Below are 27844 nucleotides of genomic sequence, written 5' to 3'. Positions count from 1 at the left end.
AATGATATTACAGTAATACTCCATGCAACTCAACACACTCAGAAAAAAAAGGTACAAACTGGTACCCCAAGGTGCAAAGGAAAATGTAAATGTTTGTACCTTATTTACCCATAAATGACACAAATTAGCACCTAAAGTGTATATATTAGTAACTTTTGAAAGGGAGCTGGACCAGTGACCTTTTGTAGCATGGAAAGCCCAAAATATGTAAAAAGCACATATGCACATTCACAATTCTATCTACTGACATTTTCTTTTTCTCTATATTTTATTAATAAATTATTGTTATTTATTGTCTGTTCTCTTTATTTTTAGTGTTTTTATTACCTTAAATTATATGCAAGTCTGCACTATGTTTGTACTTTCTGTACTGTAAGCTCCTGACACCAAGATTAATTGTGATAACACTAACATACTTGGCAATAAAGCTCTTTCTGATTTTGATATTCTTTTTTATGTTATTGCAACTTTCCAGCTTTTTTAAAGTTGTTAAAGTTGAAGTTATTTTAAATTATAAGTAATATTTCACAATATTACTGCTATGCAGCATTGATGAGCATAAGAGACTTCTTTCAAAAACATAAAATCTTACCGACCCCAAACTTTTGAAGAATAATGCATTTTTACGAAATTACCACAAGGGGGTGACAAAACATCAAGAACATATTACATTAACAGTACTGTTGTGTTTCATCAGATACTGCTCTAAGCTTGAGTGCGATTGGTCATTGATGTTAAGTGCTCTCATATTGTTTCAGAGTGATTTATTTGTTATGTTAAGTGCTTTCTTAAGTGTTCAGAGTGTGACTGGTGAGTAGCTGTATTCTATATTTTTGTATGTAATTGTCTATATTTGCATGTACTACATAAAAACAACTGATAGTATCGCATCTAATTAGTGTTATAAAAATATATATTTGTTTAAAAAATGGAGGCAAAAAAAAAAACTACATACAATTGGTGAGAATGAATTTGTGAATTTCATGAGTGACTGACTATTTAGAATAACTCTGACTAAAACAGCACACTGACGTGAAATAAGAACACACACACACACACACACACACACACACACACACACACACACACACACACACACACACACACACACACACACACACACAGAGAGAGAGATGGGAACAGCAGTGGAGCATTAGGATTTAGCAGTGTTTATACACACACAGCAACAAAACCTGAAATATTTGAACACTAGTTTATTACCTACTGCATACTATTTAAAAATAGAATGTAAAAATGTAAAACATTAAGCAACATTATAGTAAAAGTTATAGCTTTATAAAACTGGATTTTTTTTTCTTCCAAAACTGCATTTATTTGATCAAAAATAGAGCCATATATATATATAAATACAACTTTTTTATAATAAAATTACATTTGCATTTAATAATTTAGTAGACAATATCTATCCAAAGTATCACCAATTGTAATATTTCAAATGTAATTTATTCCTGTGATGTAAAGCTGAATTTTCAGCATCATTACTCCAGTATTCAGGGTCACATGATACTTCAGAAATCATTCAAATATGCTGATTTGCTGCTTAATATTCTTTGGAAACCATGTGTAGAGAATTCAAAAGAACAGTGTTTTTTTCTTATTTTATTTTTTTTTACTTTTTTTTATAACATTATACAGTAAATATCTTTACTGTCACTTTAGATCAATATCAATCAAATTAAAAATAAAAAAATATAACTTTCCTTCTTTAAAAAAAAACATATTAACATAAATAATTGAGCCTAATGTATAAAAAGCTTTGTTAAATATGACATTAATCATCAGTTCACATGTGTCCACAGGTTGACAACAATTGGACATTCCCAAAAAAGTACCTAATGATACAGTGTTACAGATTTGACAGTTATGGTTGATTGCGGTTTCATTTTAAACCTCTTGTAAGGAGTTATGTATGCTCTATGGATGACTTTGAAATGGATAAGACGATGAGACGAAGTTTTTAGACATTAAAGTTAGATTAGACCACACCCTCTCCCACTCGACTGATAAAATCTGTTAGTTCATGATTCCAGATATGTTTAATAGAAAGAGGCTTTGCAGTGTGATCATTAAGTTTACTATATATTAAAGAAACAGATGGCTGACCAGAGGATGGTGCGATCAAATCCCACATAAGATGAGAGGAAATAGGGGATGCCCAGGGAACTCCATAGGCACTGAGAGCAGAACGTAATTGAAAAAAGACAAAATATAATAATGCTGGTAAACAAAAATCCTTGGTTATCATGTAAGTCACCGCAAATGTGTATGCGGTGTATATCCTGTGCCATTAAGTAAAAATATCTTGGAGCCTATGTAGTTTAACCTTGTCAGCTTCGATTAGTCTCCATGAAGTCTCCATTTCAATTAAGTTGAAATTACAATTAATATAATTCAAAATTTGGTACAACCAATCCTCCTGAAAGTATAGGACGCTGCAAAGTGACACGTTTTATTCTGGGTCATTTACAATTCCAGATAAACTGGGAAATCATGGAATTGATCTTCTTAAATTAGCCTGGAGGAGGGGAAAGAGGCAACATAGAAAAAAGAAAATTAAGCCGAGGTAACAAATTCATTTTGACGGTGGAGATTTTGCTTTGGAGAGAAACTTTACGATTATTTCATTTCAGAGTATTGCTTCTGATCTTGACTAAAATGTCATTACAATTTTCTCTTAATATGGTAATACCCAAATAAATGATAGAATCTTTAATGATTCTCAGCATATAAGATCCAGCTGTGATGGATATGTGCCATAGTATTCTTTAAAGGGGACATCAGATGCAAAAATTCACTTTTACATGGTGTTTGTATAGAAATGTATCTTAGCAGTGTGTGGACACAACCACCCTACAATGATAAAAATCAATTCAATCCTTTTTTAACCCCCCAAAATCCTAAAGTCTCTATTATCAAGCCATTTAGATTTTCTGAGCAATATGATATAGATTTGTAGTTTGCTGTAAAACTGAACACAATGTCTCCAGTTACTGTCATAACACTGCTTCCCTAAAAGCTGGAACGAGACATTGCGATGCATTCATAGTGGGGAACTCCTCCGCTTCTTCGAAAACTTGAAACCTTATAGGGTAATGCCAGTAAAATAAACTGGAAAGTTATCACTAATTATGCAAATTGCATGCAAATACTGACAAGCCTGCAGGCAGTATATAATGTGGTGAGAGCGACAATTGACTAAGAATCTAAGACTGAACACTTGCACTACAAATCAAGAAGCAATCACGACAGCCTTCAAAATGTTTCGTTCCTGCTCTCAGGGAACCAAGGTTACGACAATAACCAGAGATGTTCCCTTTCGAGTGAAGGTTCTTGTCAGCGAAAAGGACTGGTGAAAGGGGCTCGCGGCTTTCTGGTGGCAGTGAGCCTCATCCCTCTGAGGCCACAAGCAATGATCCTCAGAGTCCTCAAAAAGATCAGACAAGGTTTTTTCCAACTCAAACCAAGAGCATTTCAGAAGTGAAGCAATTGGATTCACAAGAGCAAGAGATTTGCCTGTCCGACTTTATTTATTTTTATTTTTTTGAGTTTTTTTCTAATTGTTTTTTGGGGTTTAATCATGGTGTGATGAGTGGGCCAAAGCCGAGAGCCATGGGAATGAGCGAGGCCGGTGGAGTAACTGATAATGAGTGACAACTGCGCCACTCACTGGTGGAGGAGCATCAGGCCTTCAAAGATGTCCAGTAGCATCGCATGGCACTGTGAGTGAGAGCCCTTTCAGCTGATTGAGGACCAAGAGGACCAAATTGCTCATGGATCATTGGAAGAACTCGCTCTTGCAAGGCGCTTTGATACAATTCTTTATTCATGGCAGTGTTTTTGGGCAGAATTATGAGAGCCCACTCCATTGGTTGAAAAGCAACCCAACACATAGATGGTCTCAGGTTGCTTCACTGTTGAATTCATTAAATATTACTGAAAAATTCTATCATATTTCAAGCATCACAACTGTTGTCAACATGGATTATAATAAGAAATGTTTCTTAAGCAGCAAATCAGCATATTAGAATGATTTCTGAAGGATGATGTGTCACTGAAGACTGAAGTAATTATGCTGAAAATTCAGCTTTGACATTACAGGAATAAATTACATTTTAACATAGCCTAAAATAGAAAACAGTTATTTTAAATTACATTAATATGTCCCGATATTATTTTGTTTAATGTATTTTTCATCAAATGCAAATAAAGCCTTGGTGAGCATAAGAAACTTCTTTTAGAAACATAAAACAAATTGAAAAGTAAGGAAAAAAAAGTTGAAAAAAAAAGAAAGTAGTTAGTTACTCGTTATCACAAAACAGTCTTGTCTGGTGTTGAATGATGTCAATATGAAGATATTATATTTCATATTGATTATGATGTCATATTGTCCACAAAGTCAAATTCATGTAATGGACTTACCCTCTCTCCTTTGGGGGGGAAACACTGGCAGACGCTGCAGTCTCGACCATCGCACCTTTCTGTCTTGTCTCCCTAAAATACAGAAATATATTTTCAGATATGGAATGAAACATACTCATACACATGTAGGCTCATATACACTGTGCATTCATGATGGAAACTCACAAATGATCTGTATCTATATTTGAAACTTTTAGAAGTTTAGAAAAAAAAATATATATTTTTTTATCTATGAAATTACACTAAAATAAAAACGTGCTAGCATTTTTTCAGAGTTTTTTTTTTCATTCTGCTAAAAGGTGAAAAAGGTACACAATGCAACAGCTGCATATAATTTCTGTTTTATAGGCTAATAGATGTGTACAGAATAAAACTAACATATGCACATATAAACATATGCACACAACTTTTTAGCTCACAAAACTGGAGGTTTCGATTTTTTCTTGACTGATACACACATTCACTCACCTAAATTTCAGAAGCGTGCGCGTCGGGCTCGAGTTTAACTTGTACTCCGGAGATAATTTTTAATCAGTTTAAGCTTTGAGAAACTGCGTTCTCCAGAGCTCACAGTGACGGGGAGAGTGATAAGCACTCTCAATGCTACAAAAACATTAGAAAAAATTGATTCCATCCCTTTTTCACAGATGAATTTAAGCACATCCAGTGGTTAAGATCCAGCAACCAGGCTTCTGCCCAAAGCAGTCAGCTCTTCAAACAATTCATGCCCATCAACGTCCCATGAGTCTCCATGAGTCAGGGCCTTTTCCAGTCCTAGCAATCCTGAAGAATTATTCTATTCTCCTTTTCTTTGAGAGATGCGATGTCATATAAAAATCCAAATACGCGCCCATTGTCTCTAAGCAGCGAAAAGTGCTCTTCCACGTAGGCGATTGTATGACCAGATAATTTTATTAGTTTTGACATTATTGAATATGCATTAAAGTATTTTGCATGCATATAGACCTACTAATAGGGCGCTGCCGGGCGGGAATTTTTATTCGAAATGTTTTTTTTTTTTATATACTAAAATAATTCTGTTGATAGAAGTGCGATAATTGTAACCTAATGTGAAACAAACAAATAAATTAATAATTCTCTCTCTCTCTTTCTCTCGCCGTCTCACTCTCTTGCCGCACTGGCTGAGCAGACCGTTCTCATCCCAAGGCGTCATATACTGACCCTTTTGACATTTCGTCAACATCCTACGCACATGGCACCCTCTAGCGTCAATATTAGAAGCAGATAAAAATGGGCCAGAAGGCGCCTCCTAGCGGTCTAACCCTAACCCTAACCCTAACCTTAACCCATAATCTGTGTCTCATATTGACGCTAGAGGGTGCCATATGCGTAGGATGTTGACGAAATGTCAAGAGGGTCAGTATATGACGCCTTGGGATGAGAATGCGTTAGGCTGAGCTGCCGCCCTAAGCGGCTGCCTAGTTTGCCTATAGGCACGCGCCGGCCCTGTATGTAGATGAGTAGTGTTTGCCTGTGGAAAACCACCATCACAATGCTAGTGTGTACATATAATGTGTCTTAGCAGGGTGTGGATACAACCACCCTTCAATGATAAAAATCCATTCACATTTTTTTTAATCCCCAAAAAGCTAAACAGTCTTAATAATCAAGCAGTTTTTATTTTCTAGAGCAAAAGGACGCCATACTGCCGAAGCCCCGCCCATGATGGACCGACGGACTATCCCTTTTAGCATATCTTTGCCCTCTTTGGTTATACACTGTCCCCCATTTTTTCCGCGCTCAAGCAGCTGTAGTGTAAACAAAGACTCGGAAGCAATGCAGGTGTTTTGTAGTTGGATTTAAAAGTGAACATAAGATCATCATAATCTCCCGACATGAGAGCCACTTTGGATGCTGTGGGTTAGTTTTGTTTTTGATGGTAATGTGCCAATGAATACACAAGTTAAACAAGTTAAATTTGTTTATGTCTGCTCAAATGTTTACTCTAGATTGCTTTCTGAACTAGGGACATTTCAAGGCAGGTTTTCCTAAATGACCACATGACGCACAGAGAGGTACAAAATAACTTTCCAAACTTTAACATTCACTGTTTCTCTATGGTTGAATGATATTTCCAATGTACCTGGACAGCTCAATCCTTTGCAATATTCAAGAAAAAGCTCAAATTGCATCTTTTTTCATAATCACTTATAGTAGTTCACCTAAAAAATGTTATTTGCTTAAGATTTTCTCACAATCAGGCCATCCAAGAAATTTTGCATTACATCACTTGCTCATCAATGGAGCATCTGCAGTGAATGGGTCAAAATGAAGAGTCCAAACAGCTAATAATTATTTTAGCCATTTATTTTCAGTGAATCTTTAATGAGAGTTCACTGAATAAGTAGTGATGTCCAATTCAATAATTAATTGTTCTTTTGATTCAAATCATTTCAGTGAATCTTTCGAGAGTTCACTGGAGAAGTAGTGATGTTTGATTCAAAGATCAATCTTTTTTTTTAATCAGATCTTTTCGGCCAATCTTTCAAGAGAGTTCACTGGAGAAGTAATGACGTTCGATTTGAGAATCACTAGTTCTTTGCACTCAGTGATCTGATCTGATTGTCTAACAGTTCAGTAGAAGAAAAGATTATAAGAAAACAAGATCTTTAATCATTTCTATAGATTTCTGGATCCCTTATGCCATCATAGCTCCTTTGGATCATGTGACATGACTTCAAAGGCAGCTCTATACCAGTGAAATCAAAAGATGGGCGCATTTAAAAACAAATATTGCTTCACCAGTTACGATTTTTGTTTTGCATCAACACATGATGACTTCATCAGTACCTCGATCTCACAATCAAACTAAAGGGGTGATCACACTAGAAATTATGCCTCACTGCCTGCACAAACAGCTGATTTCTTAATGTGTGGTCACGTTTACCATTTTTCAGCAACATTTTTTTTTTCAGGTGAAATCATTTCCACACATATTCCCAAAATGGACATAGTGATTGTAATGAAATAAGATGGGAGGAAGGTTATATTACAAAGCTTTTATGTTTTATTGCACAAGTATTGCATCTGCCTGAGAACTTTTGCACTTACACTAAGCTTTCATTTCCTTGAGAGTTTGTTAGCAAAACTTTTGTTCCCCTGAAAGACTTCACATCCACTCCCAAATTGTTTATATATATATATTTTATATATACAGCTTTTTTATTTGAAGATCTATGAAAACATTTTAACAAAGTTACTTGCACATTCAGTTGATCAGCAGTTTCTAGCCATGCAGCCTTTCTCTCTGATTTTATAACAGCTGTACCTTTTATGAATTAAATATGAAAATAAATAATAGAAATCAGACTACATTTTAACTGATAAGAGGAACACACATTTAACTCATTTGAGATAGTAAGGATGTATTAGCCAGCTTACATTTGATGTACGGTTACTGCTATTATAAAAATACACTCATATGTAGGATTAAAATTCAACATGTGTCACATTTAATGTCCAACAACAAATATTTTAGCAGAATGCATATTTTATTCAGAATTACTGCGCTATTATTCTGTTGAGTTTCATCTGTTTAGTAGTACAGAAAGTCTTAAATGCATTAAACAGCACAAATATTCGCTGTTTGCCATGGTGGATCGATTTGATCCATGATTGACACTAAGGGTTGCTTAAGAAAAAGCGTGCACACTTTAATTCCCACTTTTCTTAGCGTCTTTTATAAATATCTTCTTTTATGTCCCACAAAAGAAAGAAAGACTTGAGGATCAGTACATTATGACAGATTTCATTTTTAGGTGACCGATCCCATTAACATGTTGCAAAGCTAATGAAAAAATATTCTAATAAACATAAAAATATGCAGCACATACAATCTCAACTTTTACCATGTCCATTTGAACTTTGTAGGAAAAAAAGACTGACTTGGCCAGCAGTCTTATCTTATCATTGTGAAACCATTAAGACAACTTTATTAAGATAATACAAGGTAATACTCACCCCCAATGCTGTGTGTATCGTCATAAGTGCAAATAAAAGCCTCCTGCTGGAAAATAAATGAATGAGACATATTGAATAAAACATAAGTAACCAAGACAGAAAAGTTAGGAGGCTCTTTTGGAGACATATACAGTAGTACCATTCAAAGGTGTAGGATAGGTAAGATTATTTAATATTCTTGAAAGAAGTCTCTTAAGCTCACCAAGGCTGCATTTATTTGATCAAAAATACAGTGAAAAAAATTATATTGTAAAATATTATTACAATTATAATTTATATATATATATATATATATATATATATATATATATATATATATATATATATATATATATATATATATATATATATATATATATATATATATATATATTAATGGTATTGCTGAATTTTCAGCATAATTACTACAGTCTTCAGTGTCACATTCTAATATGCTGATTTGAATGAAAAAAAAATTATTCTTATTATTATTAATACTGAAAAAAAGTTCTGCTGCTTAATTTTCTGTGAACTGTGATACATTTTTTCAGAATTATTTAAAATAAATCTTTTATAGCATAAAAAATTTATTTACTGTTACTTTTGAATTTATTGCATCCTTGCTGCATAAAAAAAAAACTTTTTAATGGTATTATATGCTATCTATGTCTCATCCTCATAAAAGCAACATTACCTATGCCAGGTGACAGCAAACATAAATGCTGCGAACAGTGCTTAAATAAAATGTTTCTGATAAATGTGTTATGAGAAGTAGGGATATTATCAGCTGAATAGGATTTGTTTGATTTGACTGAATTAATTTCAAAAGACAGCCTGCAAACAAGGATGATGGGAATACTATGGACAATGGGGAGTCTTACAAGAAAAGGTGGCTGGTGGAGGCGATCCGGTGGGGACGTGACATCTCAGCTGCCACTCAGGGCATGTGCTACTTGTTGATATATCCACTGCCTCAGAATGGTGTGGTCACTGATGTAGCTACGACTCCTGATGTCCCCACGGACAACTCATCCACCTAAGGGAAAAACCAAGGGATAGATGGATGGATGGGTAAATCGCTGCATGCATATATGGATAATGGTGTGACAATTAGGTAAAGGCAGACAGATATATATTTAGATGTAACAGATATAATATTTATATAATATACAATATTTCCAGTGGCTGACAACACGGCGGGGGTGAGAATGAAAGAGACTGAATCAATACAATAGATGGAGCTGAGAGAAAAAGTTGATATTTCAGGATGGCTTCTTTTTCATGGCACACAAGACTGAAAAAGATTTTAAAACAAACTCACTGACACAGACAATGACCAAACAAACTAGACAGCATGACAGACAGGTGTATATCCAGGAAATATCATCACATTAAAATCATTACCGGTACATACATTCATGGCTGAATTTACCAGACATGTGCTTCACGTGCAAGTTATTACATTCTCATACTACTTTCAGACCATTGTTATTATTGCTAACAAACAGTTATAGCTATGGCCGATATAATATTTCCATATGTGTTGGCTATGAATTCAAATTGTTTTCAAAACTACAGCTGATCTTAAAACTGTAAATTAATGTCAAGTACAAAGAGTCCCGCTGTTACCCATCCCATTATCTATGGAAACCTGATAGATAATATACATTTTGTCTGAATTTTTTGTGGTACACAAATTATTATGCCACTCACTTTAAAAAAAAAAAACATTTCAATTCAAAATGGTAAAAATCTAGGAAATGTATGCATAATAGCAAAACAATAAATAAATGAAAAAAATCTAGGAAAGTCATACAGAAATACAAAAACATTGGCTAAAAATTCTAAAAACACCACAGACAATGTTTGTGCCAACTGTAACAAATATGGCCAATACTGTCCCATTTTGTGCAATCATGGGACCAGTAGAAGTACATTGAAAAGTTTTGCTCAGCCATGATGAACAAGTAGCTAACAAACTTCTGCATATGTTATATATCAAATTAAACCGAAAAATCGGCTCATTCAGTTCTGTCATTTAACATCACAAATCAAACTGTATCAACTTCTGCTTTATTAACTCAAAATTGTTTCCGCTCATAAATCCTTTATATTTTCACCCAGAGACATAGAAATGCTTTCACCTCAGGAAGGTGGTTGTCAGGTTTAGGCTATAGGCTACAGTGATTTCACACATGTAGCTTTCTTATGTTTTTAATTGCTATAATTCATGGTAATTCATTTGATCATACGCCACTGACAATCGTCGGATTATATTTTTTTGCAGACGCGCATTAAACAAAACATTTAAAATACATTCAAGTTCAAGACCTTTACCCAAACACCCGTTACAACAAGCAAACACAAAGTCGAACTCCTCACCTGCTCCCGTAGTGTCCTGCGCCACCGCAGTTTTACATTAATGCGCAAAATACAAATCCATATAGAGAAGGTGCACGAGGAAAACTTTAAACGCCAAAAGTGATCCGGTGACCGCTGCGACTCTGCGATTCATGACGTTATGGGGTGTAAAAAATTACAACGCAGGTAACTGCGGAATATGGCAAATATGATCTTCTTAAGGATTCAGCATAAAAAAGGTAAAATCCGTTTCACTACAAGTTTACGATTTATTTCTGAGATGGTCACAGTGCGTCTTCAGGTGGCACCTAAGGCAGATTTGGAGATCTTGCTGTTCCCTTCAGGATGCCTGCATAGCTTGTGATCTGAGATAGTTGCCGTTGCCGATTGGACCGGTGGGAATTGAGTCATGAATGGGTGAATGGGAAAATTCTGTGGATGTTATACATCAAATGGTAGATCGTAGATCTTCAGCGATGCAAAGGGACACCCATTATGCGCAACATGCGCAAGAAGGCTATGCAATCTTCCAACAGAACATATTAATATTGTTATTTCAAATTTTATTATTTATAATTATTCATTGTTATTACTCTTTTTTGAAAGTTCTGCAGCTGTTACCATGGATGGGATGGATTTGTATTATTTTAGTTTTAATTTTTTTTAACTACTTTGCTCAAATTAGGGCTATATTTATTTGTCCCATTTTGAACTAAATCGTTTAGCATTTTTAAAAACTTTTTAAAATGCCAAATTGTATATGACATTTTTGATTATTTATAATGTATATATTTATAATTAATATAAATGAATAAATAGGGTCTGACGTTAATTATAACCTATTAATTAATCTGTCTAATAACGTCTAAAATATAATAATTATGCAAGCGCTGATAATGTATGGAATATTACATTAACAGACTATCCAAATTCCTATAAAACAAAAAGACAATACTATGTTCTAAACCTGCATTAAGTTCTTTTTTTCTAATTAACACAAAAGAAGACACTTTGAAGAATCTGGGTAACCAAACAGCTTCTGGGGTGCGTTCTCCGATAACGTTGTCTCTTAGCGCGCTACGAATACTCAAAAGGTACACCTTAACTACAGGTATACCTTTGCTACGTGTGTTCTCCGAACTATACCTTAGGATGTTGCTTAAGGTAAACCTTCTTAAGTTCGACCTTAGCAGTTGCTGTCCATGGTGGAGGTGCTGAATAAGTTGATATCAACGCCTCGATGATCGATTGTGCGCTCTTTCCTTCACAGCGGTAAAGGTAAAGTATTGAGAAAACAATGTTCTTTATAAAGAAGCGTTTTAGAAATAGTACAAACTGCATTTATTGGGGCTTATTGAAATAAGTACATGCAGAAATAAATACGAGTATGTGTTTATAATTTAGCAAGTGTACAATCCCAAACCCTCACGGCCATAAGTGTGTTAATGTTCTCCACAACGTATGCTGATTATCCACCAGCCGTATCACATTATTGGCGTAAATCGCTCATTTGTGTAATTGGATGATTTCCTCAATAAAAGCGCAAACATGAGAGACATACCGACATTCACTATGTCGGGGAAAAAAGTCCGCAAAAAGAGATCGCCCAGCCACACTGAGGTCTTACTCAGCCCATATCCATCCCCAACAACCTCCAGAAAACTCCACCACGGCATAACAACGAAGAGCCGCCAGCAGCTGAATTTCGGGGCTGAGGGGGTAGCTCCGTCGAGTTTGTCTTGACAAATCTGGGCCAACAAGATGCAAGAGCTGCAGAATTTGCTCCCGTGGCAGGCAAAATGTTTTACAATGGTCTCTTCTGACATGGTAGTCAGTGGACTAAAATGTTCTCTCTTATAAAGTAGTTGACATACACTAACTGGCTCCGCGGACGCCGCCGTCTTTGATTTAAAACAAGTACTCGCTGTCTCGCTGCCATAGCTATAAAGTTTGTGTAAACTAATCTTTCTTTATATAGACTCCTAAGCCTTTTCTGTCAAATGGTTCGCCAGCTGATGTGCCTTAGGATAGTAATTAAAAAAGCTAACAACCATTAGTGTATGGAAACTTTATTAATGAAAACACTTCCATACACTGGGTGTAGGCTATAACAACTTAAGTATTTTATGTGTATAATTTTAAAGTAAAGTAAAAATGTAATTTTATTACTAAATCAGATTTTATATTAAATGTTCATATAAAATTTTCTATGTGTAATTAAACTGCAATGTAAAAAATCTTTTTGTGTAGTGGTGGCCACTAGCGGTATGAACCGTCAGCAGCGATAAGGTATAGCTAAGAGCGCTCCAGACCAACCTTACGAACGCATGACTTACAGAAGGTATACTTAACTAAGAAGGTTTCGGAAACCACGTATTAACGATAAGGTACTTCTTAAGGTACAACTTAAGAACGACGTAGCGTTAAGGTAGTTTCGGAGAACGCACCCCAGGTCCGTAAAAAAAAGTCAATGGGGAACAGCAACTCTTGGTTGCCCACATTCTTTAAAATGTCTTATTTTGTGTTCAACAGGATAAACAAATAATTCAAGTTTGTAACAACTTGTGGGTTTGTAAACGATGATAAAACTTTAATTTTTGGGTGAACTACACTTTTAAGTCGTCCACCGTTAGCAACTGAATGATTTTCTGCAAACTGCGCTTTCATCATTAGTTACTGGACAGACACACTAACTTACCCATTCAGCACTACATCTGGAGAGTCTTCTAAAGGGCAGATGTTTAAATCCGCGCAGGTATGTTTGAGCTCGGGCTTTAACGCGCGCGTTTAACTTTGAATAAGGGACGATTCCGTATTTTAAGGGACGGTTGGCAATGACAACCCTATCTGTAGAATAATGAGAAAATTGATTCTTGCCTATCGCGAGCGAGACTTGTCAGGATGAGGTTTCTGGATTTCTTAGGCTACTCCTGCGCAAACCAAAGGGGTGAGTTTAATAAATGACTGTCTTCTAAAAACGTAGCCTACTTCTCCGTCATTTTTTTAATACGAATCTTTTTAACGAAGAAGAAGTAGATTAACTTATTCAAGTACTAAGTGGAGAGAGGACTGAATTATTTCATTCATAACTCAACTAGCTCCGGATTTAAAAGATTGGTTTTAGATATCTTGGTCCATGACAACAAAGACAGCCGATATGTCAGAGCACTGTAGTGAACTATTATGAAAATATAGCCTAATATTGTAAACATATGTGTTTTTGAATTATGCGGGAGAATTAAACTATAGCGTTTTCAAACAATATTTCAGTGTCCGCAAAAGTCAGACTCCACTACATAAACGTTCGCGTAGAGAAGCTGTTTATCATATTGTTACACATTTATTTATCTTAATTATATGACAAATTTTTTGTTTAGAAATGTATTTTATATTAGCCGGAGTTAATGCCGTTGACAGAGATTCCCTTGAAATAAGTAAGACTTGACTGTGTTCTTGAAATCTTTTGACTCCAGGGTGCTCAATAGTGACGTCAAAGCTCCAACTTCACAGATCTTACTGTAAGTCGTAGTGTATTATGTGACAATGTCAAGAGCTTCACTTCTCCGATGTGTTTTTTCCTGTTACCTAATTTTTGGACAGAATGAGGCTCAGTGTTTGTGCAGTTTCGATTGGCAACATGTAACGTGATAATATACAGTTAGACTGATATTAAGCTTGTTTCACAGACTCTGTGTTGACTTTTTAGGTGTAGCCAGAGACTGAAGGTCTGGAATCTATGACAGCTTTCATTGGCTAATGAAAGGCCAGTCAGAGTTTGTTTTGTTCATCGTCACGTTTCGATTTGTGGAAATGTCAACACAATAACAGACCGGGTGAGTAAACTCTCAAACATATTTTTAAAGAGCAAATTCCGCAAACTTTAAATATTTCACATACTTTTGAAAATCCAGCGTTTAGTTTATCCTGATAAGTGCGGTCACAGTTGGCTTTGTCTTTGACACAGTGGCTTTCTTCTTCAATGAGGGGATTTGGCGACATGGTATGTTTGTTTCCAGGTGGAACGTTAAAGAATGCAACACACGTCTCAACAATCCGATAATGAGTTCAACATTCTTGAAGTGTTTCCACTTTTGTGTCCCATATGCATCAGATTTTTATCCTACGGTCTGTGGGCATGACGTCTGAGACTGAGACTAGATAAGCTTAAACAAACCTTTTAATTGTCCAGCAAATCTTGATTGCATGAAGAATAGGACGCAGAAGTTCAACACTCTTCAGCAGTAAAAAATAAATTAAAATGTTATGTTTATCTAAAGTAATTTTTGCTTATTAGTATGGCTGAATTGGCTCATCGAAGGTTAGCAGCAAATCGTCTCAGGTTACGAATGTAACCATGGTTCCCTGAGAGGGAACGAGACACTGCGCACTCTAGGGGTTACTTTGGGGAACACCTTGTCGTGACCCGCGTCTGAAGCATACTTTGAAAAACGCCAACATGTTGGCCCGGCGACAGTCTCTGACGTCCCTACCGGCGCAACTATAAATACGCGCCAGTAGGACCCATCATTTATCTTCTACTTCTTCTCCGCTAGCTTTCGCAAAAACTTGCCAAAAGAGCTGTCTCAACAGTTCTCTAGTAGCAATGCCCTGTTCTAGTATCAGAGGATACATGGGTGGAGTGGCGCCTAAGATGAACGGGGCTTAAACCGACTCAAGGAAGGGCACGGAGCAACCGCACGAAGCCCTCACCATGTAGGATTTTAGAAAGAACGCAGAGTACTAGCATGTGAGAATTACCACAGTGTGGATTTCAGAAAGTGTGCAAAGACTTCACGTGCACACTTAACATAGCATGGATTTACAAATACTGTTCTAAGGAGGGGCTCTTGTGGCACTCTGATAGAGCAGCTCATAGATGGAATGGCCCGGGAGCAGAGCAATTGGAGGAAGAAATGTACAGATGAAGCCTCGGCCACACCTGTACATGGCGTCCAGCCCCAGTGGAGCTGGATGAGTCAGAGGAAGCCAGAGGGGATAGTGTGATGCTCTCTCGAGTCGCACACAGATCCACCCAAGTCTGGCCAACCTCTCCAACTCTTCTTCATCACCTCGGTGTGAAGGCGCCATTCCCCGAGCCTCAGCCCCTGCCTCAACAGGATGTCTGCTCTCACCGTGCATCTCAAAAACAGTATGTAGTGCTGGAGCGCTCTGGTGAAATAACCGAGCATTCAGTCTCATATGAGAGGAGGACTCTGAGCTCAGAGTAGCACGCTCATAGGGGACCCTTTTTTTTTGGGAAAAAGGGGAGCGCTGATAAACTACCACAGGAATTGCCCAAACAGCCCCTCATGTTGCGGGAAGCGATGCTTGAGGTGTATAACAAATACACACTGGCTGAATGAAGCCCAAGGAACCCAGGGCTAATCATCTTAAGAAAGGGAACGAAGCGGAGCGCGTAACCCCTACCGTACAGGATTTCAGAAAGTGTGCAGAGTCTTGCGTGCACACTTACCACTTACGTGGATTTCAGAAAGTGCGCAGAGTCTTGCGTGCACACTTACCACTTACCACAGACAGTGCGCATGGTGTTCACGTGCACACTGACCACCATGTGGTTTTGAGAAAGTACACAGGCTTAGCGTGTGTACTGAAAGGTTCCTAAGCATCGCAGAGGCACTGGATCGCACGGGAGAGGCCAGCTCCAATTTTCCAAACCTCAAGCGAGGGGAGCATCACCTGAGGCAGTACATACAGAAAGACTTCCGTAACTACCACCTCCACCTTCCCATTGGATGTCGCTAAGACGCATCTGGCGGACATCCCGCCAGATGCGCCAAGCGGCCAGGAGGCCCCTCAGGGTGACCTAGCCGGTCATCCATGAAATTCTCTGCAGTGCTGTGCCAGTTCTGATGATCAGCCAGGCTCCTGCCGAAAGCCTGTGATCTCAGCCACCTAATACCAGAGCACGAGGCCGGAACTGAGCACTGTAAAGGAAACTCACAGAGTTTGTTAGTAGACATATAACCACCAGCAGTATAACACCCATAAGCAGATAAAGAAAGGGTTACATACTCACCCACCCTCCTGTACTGGAGTCTTGCTCACGGGGCGCCCCCTTTTTGGTCCGGACCATCAGTAAGGTGATTACTAAGACTATAGGACCAACCAAAAGCATCATAGGTCCAGCATAGGAGACTGTTATGAGATAAATTTTCCACCTAACCTCGATCAGGTGGAGAGCTGGTGGTTACAGGGGAATTAGGCAGGGGAGGATAAAAGCAGAAGTTAAAAACATCCAAAGGAAGTGAGTAACTACTAGGTATCGCTCCGATCCGGACGAGAACGCTGCCTCGTCTGAATCACATCCCTCAGACCCTGCTTACCTCTTCATGACCCGCGATTCCTCTTGCCCCTGCCCTTAGGCGGGGGAGGAGCGCGAGCCCCGACACTAGCCTTCTGTGCCCGTCTTTGATCCTCAGATCGAGATGGACCAGGACCCCTTTGTTGTTCGGGCTCAGACCTGGACCTTCGTGGAATGAAGGATTTAAAGGCAGCTGAGCGCGCCCTTGCCTCCCTGAACTTTTCGACCACCATCTCGACGGAGGTACCAAAAAGCTCAGAAGGCGAGACCGGAGCATCGAGAAGAAACCCTTTTTCTTCCCTCCCGATGTCTGCCAGGTTCACCCACAGATCTCTCTCCGTTACCACCATGGCCTCCATAGACCTACCCATGGCGGAGGCAGCCTGCTTGGTAGCACGGAGAGAGAGGTCTGTGGTGTGGCGCAGCTCGGCTACCTGGTCAACTGAAAGGCCCTCGCCTGTATCCAGGTCCTTCAGCAGGTCAGCCTGGTAAGCCTGAAGCACTGCCATCATGTGCAACGAAGCCACAGCCTGACCTGCTGCTGCGTATGATTTACCATTTAAGCGGGATGTATCCTGGAGGGGCTTAGATGGCAAAGAGGGAGATTTAAGAGAGGATGTTTCCCCCACAGAGAGCGTCTCTTCTACAGGGGGCATCCTCTCATAGCCGTTTTCATGCATGCCCTCGATATTAGCATAACTCGTATGCTGAAACCGATGGATGCGAGAGGAAAACGGCCTCTTCCATTCCTTTTCGACTTCTGCATGTAAGTCAGGCAAGAATGGAAGGCTCACCTGGGCTGGAGGTCTATGGTCAGACATATAATGCTCATCGAGGCGACCTCGTGACGTCACTTTTCTGGCACGCTTCCATGGCAAGTCTAAATTTTCCGTGGCGCAATCCATAACCTCTAAAAGCTCCCCATACGCAGGGCAGGAGGATTGAGAAGGCTCAGCCTCAGCTTCTTCGCCACTCTCAGACATCTCCTGCTCTTTCTGGGTAGAACCCAGCAGAGCACTAACTTCAGTTTCAGAATGGGTTAATGACAACGCATCTTCCTCCTGAAGTTCACTCTCGTTTGCCGCCGAAGAGTGTGAAAGGAAAAGTCCCTCTCTACACTCATCAGCAAGATCCACCTGTGATCCCCACGAGATCATTCTCCTCCGTGCCTCGGCAACGGCGGGTCCTGAGCAGCGGGAACCAGATGGCTGTCCCTCTTTCCTCGAAAAGAGAGACAAACGAGAGCGGAGCTTTTTCACAGAAAAACGCTCGCAGTGCATGCAGATTGCCCCCTCAAGGACATCGCGCGCGTGCTCTTCGCCCAAACAAGAGACGCAAAGACTGTGTGTGTCATCAGGTGTCAAATAATGCTGACACGGATGCACACACTGTTTAAACACCTTGCTAGTGGATGCCATGATAACAATGATAGATCGCTTTTACCCTTTTGGCTCGTTTCTCAGATGCACGCTTCAAACAAAACAGTCAATGAAGACGAAGAAGATAAGTGACGGATACTACTGGTGCGTATTTATAGTTGCGCCGGTAGTGACGTCAGAAGCTGTCGCCGGCCAACACATTGGCGTTTTTCAAAGTATGCTTCAGACACGGGTCACGACGAGGTGTTCCCCAAAGCGACCCCTAGAGGACGCAGTTTGAAGTTCCCTTGACAGGGAAACACTGGTTAATAAAATGGGATTAAATACACAGTTATTTAACATATTTAATAATTGCAGGTTTGCATAATACTCTTAGTTTCCTAAGAATATTAGTTTGGAATACAGAATCTATTTTTGTGCAAGTGAGAAGAATACAGTAAATCAGATGCATGTTCACATTTAGTCTAGAACAGTATGCATTATATTTACAGAGCGCACACAACACCTCTGTACTTACTCCCAATTTCTCTCAACCTGGGGACAGGAGAGCTGTCAATAAATGAGAAAACAACGTATCAGGCATTACCCAATTGAAAAAGTTACTCTTACTATACTAGTTACTTAAAAAAAGCAATCTGATTGCGTAACTCACATTTCTTGTAATCTGTTATCAGTATTGAAAACATTGTGTGGCTCAATATTTTTGTGCAAACGGTGATACTTTTCTTGCAGGATTATTTGTAAAAAAAAAAAAAAAAAAAATTTATATATATATATATATATATATATTGTCACACACCTGGACTCATTTTGTGTGTTTTTGCCCCTGTGACCCAGTTTCTGTCTCTATGTGGTTTGATTAGTTCCCAGGTGTGTCTATTCTATTTCCCCATGTGTTCCATGTCTCGGTTAATTAAGTCATGCCATCCACCTGTGTTTTCCCAATTATCCTTTGTATAAAAGCCTTGTCCTTTCAGTTCTGTTTTGTCGGGTCTACTCGTCTACTTATTACTTGTCAACTTGTCTACTTGTCCGCTTGTTACTTGCCACTTGCCACTTGCCACTTGCCACTTGCCACTTGCCACTTGCCACTTGCCACTTGCCACTTGCCACTTGCCACCTGTTATTTGCTACTTACCTTGCCTATGTTTGATTTAACAAATCCTTGTTTCGTTTATCCCTCGGCTCCGTGTTCCTTCCAGCAGCGTAAGCCGTGACAGAAGACCCGACCTAAAAAGTAAAAAAAAAAACTGCGTGTTTTCCCTCCGTTTTGTTTTCCGTTTTTTCACAGTCTTTTTCTTTCCGTAGTGTGTCATGAATCCCCTCTATCGCCCCGAATACCTCCTCCTCCTGCTGGAGCAGGAGGGACTGTCTCTCGAAGACCATACCAGACGGTTTCTCTTGATAGCTAATGCCACCAGCTACCCGGACCACGCGCTCTGCACCTTTTATCACGCCAGCCTGAACTCCAGGTGCAGAGCGTTGTCGCCCGAAGATGGTCCTCGGGAGGATTTCGCCGCATTCATAGAGTGGAATCTGGTGAGAAATGGGTCACCTCTCACGGTCGGCCCAATGGAGGATCTCGCCAGGTCCACTCTGGACCCAGAGCCCAGCCTACAATCTCCCCACGGTATGAGGCATAAGCCCGAGCCCACCGATGACGGAGAGCCAGAGAGCAACCCGTCAGACCAGGTGCGAGAGCCGGCGACACTGCCCACCACGAGGGAGCAAAATGTGGAGCGCCAAATGTGTCAAAATGAGGGGGTTTCCAATTCACCTATGCCAGATCCTCTGTTAAGCCCAGGACGGGCTCCTGACCCTCTGTTAAGCCCAGGACGGGCTCCTGACCCTCTGTTAAGCCCAGGAAGGGCTCCTGATCTTCCGTTAAGCCCAGGACGGGCTCCTGATCCTCTGTTAAGCCCAGGACGGGCTCCTGATCCTCTGTTAAGCCCAGGAAGGGCTCCTGTTCCCCCGTTAAGCCCAGGACGGGCTCCTGTTCCCCCGTTAAGCCCAGGACGGGCTCCTGATCCTCCTTTAAGCCCAGGACGGGCTCCTGATCCTCCGTTAAGCCCAGGACGGGCTCCTGAACCCCCGTTAAGCCCAGGACGGGCTCCTGAACCCCCGTTAAGCCCAGGACGGGCTCCTGAACCCCCGTTAAGCCCAGGACGGGCTCCTGAACCCCCGTTAAGCCCAGGAAGGGCTCCTGATCTTCCGTTAAGCCCAGGACGGGCTCCTGATCCTCCTTTAAGCCCAGGACGGGCTCCTGAACCCCCGTTAAGCCCAGGACGGGCTCCTGAACCCCCGTTAAGCCCAGGACGGGCTCCTGAACCCCCGTTAAGCCCAGGACGGGCTCCTGAACCCCCGTTAAGCCCAGGACGGGCTCCTGAACCCCCGTTAAGCCCAGGACGGGCTCCTGAACCCCCGTTAAGCCCAGGACGGGCTCCTGATCCTCCGTTAAGCCCAGGACGGGCTCCTGATCCTCCGTTAAGCCCAGGAAGGGCTCCAGCCCCAGAGCTTACTCCAATGCCTGCTCCTCCAAAATTCCCACCCTCCCACCCACTCCTGCCTCCTCCTCTGCTGTCGTCTGGCTGCCCCTCTGCTCGCCCTCAGCCTACCATCATTGTGGTGCGAGCTCAGCGGGACCGCCAACCTCCAGCGACGCCTTGGTCGGCGTCTCCCTCACCTCCGCCTCCAGCCTCTGAGGCCTGGACTCCGCCTCGGTCCATTGACCCGTCGGCTCCACCATGGCTCCTAGCTCCTTCCTCTCCGCCGTGGCCCGGCAGTCTGCAGGCTCTGCCTGGCTCCCTCGTCCCTCCGGCTCCGCCTTGGTCTGGTGTCGTCCATCCTATGCCTCGGGACTCCACTCCTCCGGCTTCGCCTCATCCCTCCGTCCCTCCGGCTCCATCAGGCTCCTTCATGCCCTCGGCTACACCTCAGTCCTCGGTCACTCTGGCCTCACCGCGGCCTTCCGGATCCACATCGCCGCGTCAGTCACCAGAGCCATCAGTTCCGCCTAGGACCTCCGGCTCCTCCCCGTCACCCTGGCTCTTCGGCTCTCCGTCTCCGCCTCGGGCTCCTCCTCCACTTGCTCCGTTGCCGTGGGTCGAGTCCCTGGAGTCGGTGACCCTTCCTCCTCCATGGCTCCTTCCTCCGTCGGCCCCACCTTGGGCCGTTATGGCTGTGGCCTGGGTCCTGCTGGGTACCTCCTGCTTCAGATCCTTCCTGTCTCCTCCCTGGCTCCTCCCTCCGTCATCTCCTCCCTGGCTCCTTCCTCTGTAGTCCCTGTCTGCTGGCCCCCTCCTGGGAGGCTGTCCTCCACCGGAACCTCCTCCCAAGTTCCCACCCACGCCTCCCTTTGTTGTTTCTACGGTGCGAGGACGCACCTACCGGGAGGGGGGAGTACTGTCCCACACCTGGACTCATTTTGTGTGTTTTTGCCCCTGTGACCCAGTTTCTGTCTCTATGTGGTTTGATTAGTTCCCAGGTGTGTCTATTCTATTTCCCCATGTGTTCCATGTCTCGGTTAATTAAGTCATGCCATCCACCTGTGTTTTCCCAATTATCCTTTGTATAAAAGCCTTGTCCTTTCAGTTCTGTTTTGTCGGGTCTACTCGTCTACTTATTACTTGTCTACTTGTCCGCTTGTTACCTGTTACTTGCCAAATGTTATTTGCTACTTACCTTGCCTATGTTTGATTTAATAAATCCTTGTTTCGTTTATCCCTCGGCTCCGTGTTCCTTCCAGCAGCGTAAGCCGTGACATATATATATATTCATTACTGTAACTTTTGATCAATTTAATGCATCCTTACTGAACAAAAACATTTGCTTCTTAAAGGGTTCATATGATGCGATTTCAAGTTTTCCTTTCTCTTTGGAGTGTTACAAGCTTTTGGTGCATAAAGAAGATCTGTAATGTTGCAAAGACTAAAGTCTCAAATCCAAAGAGATATTCTTTATAAAAGTTAAGAGTAAACCACACGCATCTAAAACGGCTTGTTCTAACCAACCCATACATGTCTACATCACTATGTGGGAAGATTTGCATAATGCCGCCCAAATTTTCACACAAAAAAAAGAAGACGTAACTTTGATTCCCGCTGTTGCTGCAGGCGCCATGTCGTGGAGATGCTGTTTCATTGTGAAAACGAAAATACTTTACCAAAAATACCAAAAGAGGTCACAACTAAACTCAACCCAAATATTTAGTGTGCAGCACATTTTATGGAGGACTGTTTCCTGATCCTGGGAGAGAAGATACTGTACAATGACTGCTGTTCTGACTCACAGTCTGTAAGTACGTTTAAATATGTAAAGGATTGGCCACTGATGATTCAAGTTTTGAGCAGTGTAGAGTAGTGGTTCTCAATTCCAATTCAGCGTGCTCATGCTTTGCACATTTTGTGTGTTTCTCTTATGGCCTTAGACATTTGTTCTATTTGAACGTAAGTGTCCTGCGAAGTGGACATCACAGGATTTTCCACCATGATTCCAGTTCGAAGCAAATGTATAAGTTCCATTCAAAGTGCATTGAAGTGTGTGAGACGTAAATTTAAATTGTATTTTTTACAGAGGTATATGATGTCACACTTGTCTGTGTGTGAAGATGTTGCACAGCACAAATACGTGAATAACTTCAACAGATTTCCCCTGCTGAGGGAGTACGGAGCAATGAACACTGTGTAGAGACCACATCAATGGTAACACATGCACAGGCTCACTTCTAATGAGGTGATTGTCTGAATCAGGTGTGACAACAAAGAGAGACATGCAATATATGCAGAGCCGGGGGGTGCGAGGAGTGGAATTGTGAACCGCTGAATTAGCGCTTGTTTGTTGTTTCTCCAATAACAAATGCAGGCATGGTTTTATGTTTACGTGACTAGATGCAATACAATGCGTAAAAACACAGTATAAGTAGAATATAATCCATAATTATGTCCCCACTGGATGCAACACATGGCTCATTCATAATTGTTTTTGTCTTGTCTGGCACTGGATAGCTGGCCAATCAGAGCACACCTTGCTTTTGAGGACTGTGTCTCGGTTTCCATCTTGTATCCTTCACTTTCACTTCACTTTCACTTTATCCTGACAGCATTTCCTACATTTCTTTTGTGTTGTGTTCAGTGTAATTGTTTTTGTATTACTGTCAATCAGCTTCCATGGGCATCTTAATACACAATAGGGTTACTGACAGTCAGCCTGTGAGTTTTACAAATTTTCTGTTGATACAAGAAGACATCTGTATGATGACTACAGGGCCTTCACAGGCAGATGAACATCAGCTTGAGTATTTCAGACAGGTATCAGATAGATGCCAATATCACCTCTATTCTGACACACAACACTCAATCTCACACTGTCTGTATGGTGTCAGTCTCAGCCTGTCTGTGCGTTATGAGACTAGGAGGGCATTTATGAATATTTCCTATTCATCGTGGCACTGCTCTTCATCTGGGCTGGATAATACAACTAAAGTCTGAGAAATTTGAAAACACAATATAAGAGAGCACAGGATAACACAATAATATTATTATAATAAATGCTATTGACAATAGATGTTTTTTAAAGCAGGGACTGCATAAGCAGGGATGCAGCTTCTGAATGATAAGATGGTGCTTAATTATGTAGAGATTTAAAAACAAAAGTTACAATTTTCAAAACAATTCTAAATTTGATTAGTAGCGAGTTTAGTGAAATAAGGATGGGTGTAATGTAATCGAACCTCTGTCTGCTTGTCCTTGCAGCAGCGTTTTAAACCAACTGTATAGGCGAATTAAAGAGGACTGGCTTATACTATAATATAGGGAATTACAGTAGTCTATATGAGATAAAATAATAAATAATCTGAATAATCTGCTCACAGTATTATAGTAGATATTTGACACCGTAAATGGAAAAAGCTTGATTTGACCACTGCACTAATTTGTTTTTAAAAACAATAAATAACAATAAAATAACACCAAGATTTTTGGCACAAGGTATAATCTAAGAAGAGAGATTCCAAGTCATGGGCGCAGTCCTCATGTGGCTTTAAACCAAACAAAATGATTTAAGTTTTGTTTTCATTTAACACTAGACGTTTCTGCTTTAACCATATTTGTAATTAGTTTAGACAAGCCAGCAATGGTCCTAACGATTCTTTGTTTTTATGCTGCAAAGGAAAGTATACAGGTGAAAAGACACTCCATGTTCTCAAATATAGCACCCATCGGTAGCATATATAAAGAAAATAAAACTGGGGCATGAATTGACTATGTATGTTTAGAATATGTAAATCAGATGTTTGTACACAGCAAATGCTTTCCCGATGAAGATATCTTTAATAGATAACTTGCAGACATACGTGTGCTACCTGGGATTATTACAAAAACATAAAAGATCACTATCTCTACGATTCACTTGAAAAGTAGATCGTAGACCTCTTTATCTTGATATAAAATCGACAGATTGCCCAATCCTTCATGCACGGTAAAACCAAAACAACCCAAACAGATTGTCTATCACACAGCGCATCTAACAGCGGTATGCAGAATCTCAAATTCTTCAGAACATCATATATCTATACGTCTGAACAATGCCAGACAGATTCGTTTACAGTGAAACAGTTCTAGCCAAATGGTCTCTGAGATCATCAGGATCATCAGGATGCATATTTTGTTGTGTATGTGAGACAGACAGGTCTACCCTGTGAATCTGAACTTTGATATTAAATTGACAGTCTAGTCCTGTGGAACAAATTCATGCATCACATGCATACATGCATTACAGAACAATCCTGTCACTGAAAAAAAATACAATATTTTTTTGTTATGATAGATTATGTTAATTTAAGATGGAAATCTGGAAGAGGGATAAAAAAAAAACTCATACTGGTCAATGGTTTAGAATTAGTGTGTTTTATAAATGTTTTTGACAGGCTGCATTGCCAGTACATATAGTGATATTGTGACATAATATTACAATTTGAAATAACTATTTTTATTATTATTATTGTAATATATTTCACAATATATTTTATTCCTTTGATGGAAAAGCTGGAAAATTTTATTTGATTAAGGATCATGTGACACTGTTTTGCCATTACAAGAATAAATTAGAAGATAATAACAAGAAAATTGTTATTTTAAATATTATTTCACAATAATACTGTTTTCATGATTTTGATCAAATAAATGCAGCCTTGGTGAGCATAAGAGACTTAATGAAAGAATGAATTAATTAATAAAAAATATCCAAAGCAATTTTGATGTGATTATCAAATAGAAAAAAACTCAATCTGTTAGTTTTATTAAAAATGATCAAGTGGGACACAATAGTGCTACTTTTTCAAATTCTGTTGTCAGCAAACTGGAGCATGAATGGATCCCTGTGGCACTCCACATGCAAGTGGGCATGAGGACGAATTAGATTGGCGAACAGAAACACTAAATCTTTTATTTGTTAGAAAAGATTGAAAGCATTTTAACATCATGCTCTGTTACCCAACACAGCTCTCTAACCTGGAAATCAGGGTATTGTAATGGACCGTATCAAATGCAGAACTTAAATATAAAAGCACCAAAGCCACAGCATTCCCTTTATCAGTTCTCTTTATAAGTACTCTTGTTTCTTTTCTTCTCTTTTTTACTCTTGTCTCGTCAAAACTCACCTCATCTAGTTTCTTTTGTTTATGAAATTGTTTTGGCCTTGCTTTTTGAAATAAACAATTATTTTACAAATGATTGACAAATGACTATTTAATGCAAGACATGCTTTGTACAGATATTTTGAGTATGTTGGTGTGTGTGCTCTGTGTTTATCTGTCAGAACGTGACTGTACCTGAGTACGCTTGCATAGAGGCAGTGCATCTGCGAGCACAAACACATGTATTCTGCAGGGCCCTTTGAAGCTTCCTGAAGCCCCCAGCACATGTGCATCAGGACTCAGATCTCTCAGTATTCCACATATTTCATTACTCGAGGCTCTGTGTGTATTAAAGTCTGTGTCATGTCATATCTTATCTGCAGTGTCAGCATAGCTCACAAGTATGAATCCAGATAGGTAATAAACTTTGTTAAAATTGATAGTTGTTTTAAAGTGACAAGAGAGCCAAGTATGGTGACTCATACTCAGAATTTGTGCTCTGCATTTAACTCTTTCAAAGTGCACACACACAGCAGTGAACACACACACTATTGTATGTTAGGTTTAGTGTAGGATTGGATTTAACTTACAAAAAAGTACCATGCTTTTGGTGGCACCATGCTACAGTGATGGCATCAGATGGTAATGTATGACTTTTTTATTTGAACACCATTCTGAATATTTGCATTATTCAAATATCATGGCTTTAGCAAATTTGCCATGGAGTTCCCAAGGTATCCAAATAACACAGTACAAAGTACCATGCAAAGAACAACTGATAGCATCACTGTATCATGGTACCACCAGAACCTTTCTGTAAGGATTGGCGAAATGCTACTACACCAGCATCTGGGTAAAAATGTGCAAGGGTAGAAAGACAAAAACAGTTCATTTGTGATACAGAATCCCTGTAATAAATGTTGATTCAGATAAGGAGTATCAACAATCATTGACAGGATTTTAGCAAAGATCTCAAAGGATGCAAGGTTTGAATGTGTGGTTAGAGAAAAGTGGATGGATGTTAGAGTTCACCCAAAAATGAAAATTCTGTCATCATTCTGACACCCAAACAGTTGTTGGTCCCCACTGACTTCCGTAGTATAGTAAAATACTATGGCTGTCATGAGGACCCAGAATTTTTAATAATTTAGACAGTACAGTACACAAGATTTAGACTTGATTAAGACAGTTGTTAATCACTGTGATTGGACCCTTTCGCTCACGGAATAAGTTAATAATGACTGATTGCATCCCAAATGACACAAATTGCTTTAGAAATGTCATTCATTGCATCAGTTGCTTAGTTAATAATGATACTTTTCTTTGTCACTCTTGCTTTGTGACATGGTGCTCCATTGAGCTAGAAAATGCATGGATCATGACCAATTTGCTCATGGATCATTGGAAGAAGTCACTCTTGCAGGACGTTTTGATACCATTCTTTATTCATGGGAGGGTTTTTGGGCAGAATTGAGAGCCCACTCCATTGCTTGAAAAGCATCCCAACACATGGATGGTCTCAGGATGTTTCACTGTTGGCACAACACAGGACTCATGGTAGTGTTCACCTGTTGTTCTCAGAACATTCGATTTTCCAGATGTCCCAAACAGTCGGAAGGGAGCTTAATTAGAGAAGCTTCTGCTGTTCAATCCTTGTACTTCCTGCAGAATTTCAGTCAGTCGTTTTTCTTAGAGAGAAGTGGCTTTTTTGCTGCCCTTCTTGACACCAGGCCATTGTCCAAAAGTCTTGGC

General features: G+C 40.0%; 1 protein-coding gene across 1 annotated transcript in view; it reads right to left on the bottom strand.

The window, feature by feature from the left end:
* LOC132123491 (collagen alpha-4(IV) chain-like) overlaps positions 1 to 9558 on the bottom strand; it is a 31675-nt gene extending 22117 nt beyond the window's left edge. Inside the window, exons 1-3 of the mRNA XM_059534123.1 lie at positions 9282 to 9558; positions 8422 to 8467; positions 4441 to 4512 (exon numbers count right to left, since the gene is read on the bottom strand). Of these exons, the coding sequence (XP_059390106.1) occupies positions 4441 to 4512; positions 8422 to 8467; positions 9282 to 9325 (162 nt within the window). The 5' untranslated portion in view covers positions 9326 to 9558. The remainder of the gene's footprint in view (positions 1 to 4440; positions 4513 to 8421; positions 8468 to 9281) is intronic.
* Between the last annotated feature and the right edge of the window lie 18286 nt (positions 9559 to 27844).

Source organism: Carassius carassius, chromosome 41 (assembly GCF_963082965.1).
Source record: "Carassius carassius chromosome 41, fCarCar2.1, whole genome shotgun sequence".
In the NCBI taxonomy this organism is placed as follows: domain Eukaryota; kingdom Metazoa; phylum Chordata; class Actinopteri; order Cypriniformes; family Cyprinidae; genus Carassius; species Carassius carassius.
The sequence above is the reverse complement of the archived record's forward strand: the minus strand, read 5'-3'. Positions and strand labels throughout refer to the sequence as shown.